The following is a 3,140-nucleotide window of genomic DNA, read 5'->3' as shown; positions in this document are numbered from 1 at the left end:
ACACCGGACGTACTATGTGCGAAGAACGTTGGTTAACTTTACAGAACTACAAAGGAAAAAAGGAAACGGAAGTCGCGTAAAGAAAATAGCAGATCGATCTACAAGCTCACAGCTGTCGTGAGCTTGTACATCTGTTATTTTCGACGTGCGACACCGTCGTGCTACGGAACATACATTAACGCTAACTTAAAAAAAAAAAACATTTCCCCCCATACACAAATGGCACGCGCGCACACACACATTATATATTAAAAAAACGCTACCTTGGTATTAATTTAATATAGTTCAGTATTTTGGATATTCTGTTTAATACAGGTCTGTGCGATTAACCTAAACAACATAGACCCACAATGTTGCTGTCAGACTGCTTTCACTATTCAATCACAAAATTACCCAAAGCATGTAATTGTCTCCACCAGGCCGAAGGCATGGGGAGAGAGTATGTTTTGCACTCCGTCCGTCCGTCCGTGTGTCCGTCTGTGAACAGCTAATCTCTGGCACCGTTAACCCGGTCGATGCCACATTTTGCACACACACTCCCTGGATGCCAACGATGAACCTCTGCCCCAAAATTTCCAGAACGGCCTGTTATAGCGCCACCAGGAGGCCGCTTTGTGCAAAACAAGTTTTTGGACAGTACACCTACAGATTTTGTCCAAACATCACGCAAATTGGTACACAGTCTCTCTAGAGCCATTCAACGAAACGGGTCTTTCAGATTTCTCAGACTCCATCCTGATTGGCTAAGATTGGCTTCCAAAGTTCGCAGGAGTGCTCAGTTTCAAACAAAATGCTGCAAATCATGAACACATCGTGTGATTTCCGTGAAATTGCGCACGCACATTCCCACTAGGCCGAGGAAGAAATGCCACGTGAACATTTTCAACTCAGCCTCATGGTGGCGCTATAAAAGTGTTTTTACCTCCAACTGCACGGATTTGTGGATAACTTTGTATGCCAACTCCCTAGAGGCCAAGGAAAAACCTTTGCCTGGAATTTTTCACATCTGCTCTTTATAGCGCCACCAGGAGGCCGACATGTAAAACACATTTTCTAATATTACTCCTTCAGATGTTATCCAAATTTCACGCAAATCGGTACACATGCTCTCCATAGTCATGTGATCAAGACGGGTTTGTTTGATTTCTCATAATCCACCTTCATTGCTTACGATTGGCTTCTAAACTTTTCAGGAGTAGCCCGCTTTGTACAAATCGCCACAACGACTCAACGCAGCATCCGATTGCGGTGAAACTGTGCATGCATATTCCCACTAGGCTGAGGAAGAAATGCCACTTGACAGTTTTCAAATCAGCCTAATGGTGGCGCTACAACAGGCCAAGCCATGACACACACACACACACGTTTATATTGCTCCTAAACATTTTGCCAAACATCACACTCACTCCTATCCTCCTGGTGGAGACCTGTGCCCAGAAGGGCACTTTTTCTAGTTTTAACATTTTTTCACTCAAGTAGGCCATTTGTATTAGAAGATGTTGTGCCTTGTTGTTTCATGTAGGCTATGCAAGGTATACAACATCATCGGCAGTGTAAAATAAAGAATCTAACATGTTTGGTCAGAATCGCTAGGTAAGACTAAGATATAGGCCGATGCTGTTAAAGCCTCAATGTAGCATTACGGTCCTCGCCAAAAAAGAACAGATCTAGCAATGCATCGCAAAACCACCTAACTCAAGAGTGTATAAATATAACCAAATGGACCCTTAAGCCTGGCTTGTAGATCTATATATTTAACACTTATTGTTATCAAGACAATCACTTACCCTACCTTTAAATGGCTCTTCTGCATTTTCACACATTTTCAACATTTGCTTTTAGTTACAGCCAACTATAGTCACAATCAAAGATGAATTAACTGTTCCAACTACTACTAGAGTTAACTAGTCATCATAAGAACAAAACAACTTCCTGGAGGAGACACAATATGGACCATCAAAAATATTTATTTCACTGTAAAAGAATTCATTTAACAATGACATTTATTTTATAGAAAAAAAGAAAAGTACAAAAACAAACTGGTGTGAAACATCAATATCAACCGAGAATGATTCCTTTGGAATCATGTTTTAAACAAAGACTCCCCAATCTTTATTTACCAAAAGCAACAGATTCACAAAATTATGGAGGGAAATGTTTTTATGTTTGTGTTGTAGAAAAAGTCTGATTTTGTTCACACTGACAGTGTAGATGTTAATGAAGCATTACGATATCATATACTTACATCCTACACTTAAACCAAAAATCTACATCTTTAAAGGCCAGTACATGCTCCTCTCCGACATCCAAACCTTTGGACATGGGGGCGATATAGAACTTAAAATTAACGTCATTCCGAACTTCTGACGGTCAGTCTGTCCGAAACGGAAGAAGCATGTCATCCCTGTCGGGGCAGAAACCTTAAATTAACACCCTACTTGATCATACTACAGCATCACAAACAAAACATCACATGTAGCATATCCGCCAAGCAATGAGCATTGAGCTCGTCAATCTGCTACTTTTGCTACTTTAGAATTTGAATCCTGAAAAGTAACAATTTTGGACTTATGAGGTTTCCACCCAACAGAGACGTATTGTGGTCTTATGAGCTCAAATAGAAAAGGTAGAAAAGAAAGCTCTCCCTCTCTTTTCCGGGTCCGAATATGGCGATGGATTGGGAGGGGTCTCCATCGTGTCTGCTGGTCAGATGACGGGGTTGAGGGCGTCGTAGAGACGCTGCACAGCCACCTCCACCATCTCCTTGAGAGACTCGTCATCAGCACTGCCTTCCTCATACTCCACCGCCTACAAACACACAATACTGGTTACTATCACTGCTACCATCTCTATTATTTACTTTACTATCATACATGTACTTTATCAGACTTTTTTCTCCCGAAGGGCCTAGGGTCCCTCATTGTATTTGTATGTTTTTTTTTCTTCTTCTGCCAAATATTGCAGTTCTGACTTAACCGTGCAGTCGGTTTTTGAGAAACTTGGCAATATGGTAGAGGTCTATGCCAAACGGTGAAGACACGAAGCCCACAAGTATTGGCCAAAGGGTGGGCTCTATAGCACTCATTTGAATATGCAAACTTTGACGAGGCATAGCTCATGAACCGTTTGTGACCGTTTTG

General features: G+C 41.5%; 1 protein-coding gene across 1 annotated transcript in view; it reads right to left on the bottom strand.

The window, feature by feature from the left end:
- Positions 1-1,951: 1,951 nt before the first annotated feature.
- LOC306941312 (cleavage and polyadenylation specificity factor subunit 3-like) overlaps positions 1,952-3,140 on the bottom strand; it is a 31,429-nt gene continuing 30,240 nt past the window's right edge. The window contains exon 18 of the mRNA XM_079526711.1: positions 1,952-2,808. Within this exon, the coding sequence (XP_079382837.1) occupies positions 2,707-2,808 (102 nt within the window). The 3' untranslated portion in view covers positions 1,952-2,706. The remainder of the gene's footprint in view (positions 2,809-3,140) is intronic.

Source organism: Electrona antarctica, assembly GCF_951216825.1.
Source record: "Electrona antarctica genome assembly, chromosome: 17".
Taxonomy (NCBI): Eukaryota; Metazoa; Chordata; class Actinopteri; order Myctophiformes; family Myctophidae; genus Electrona; species Electrona antarctica.
The sequence above is the reverse complement of the archived record's forward strand: the minus strand, read 5'-3'. Positions and strand labels throughout refer to the sequence as shown.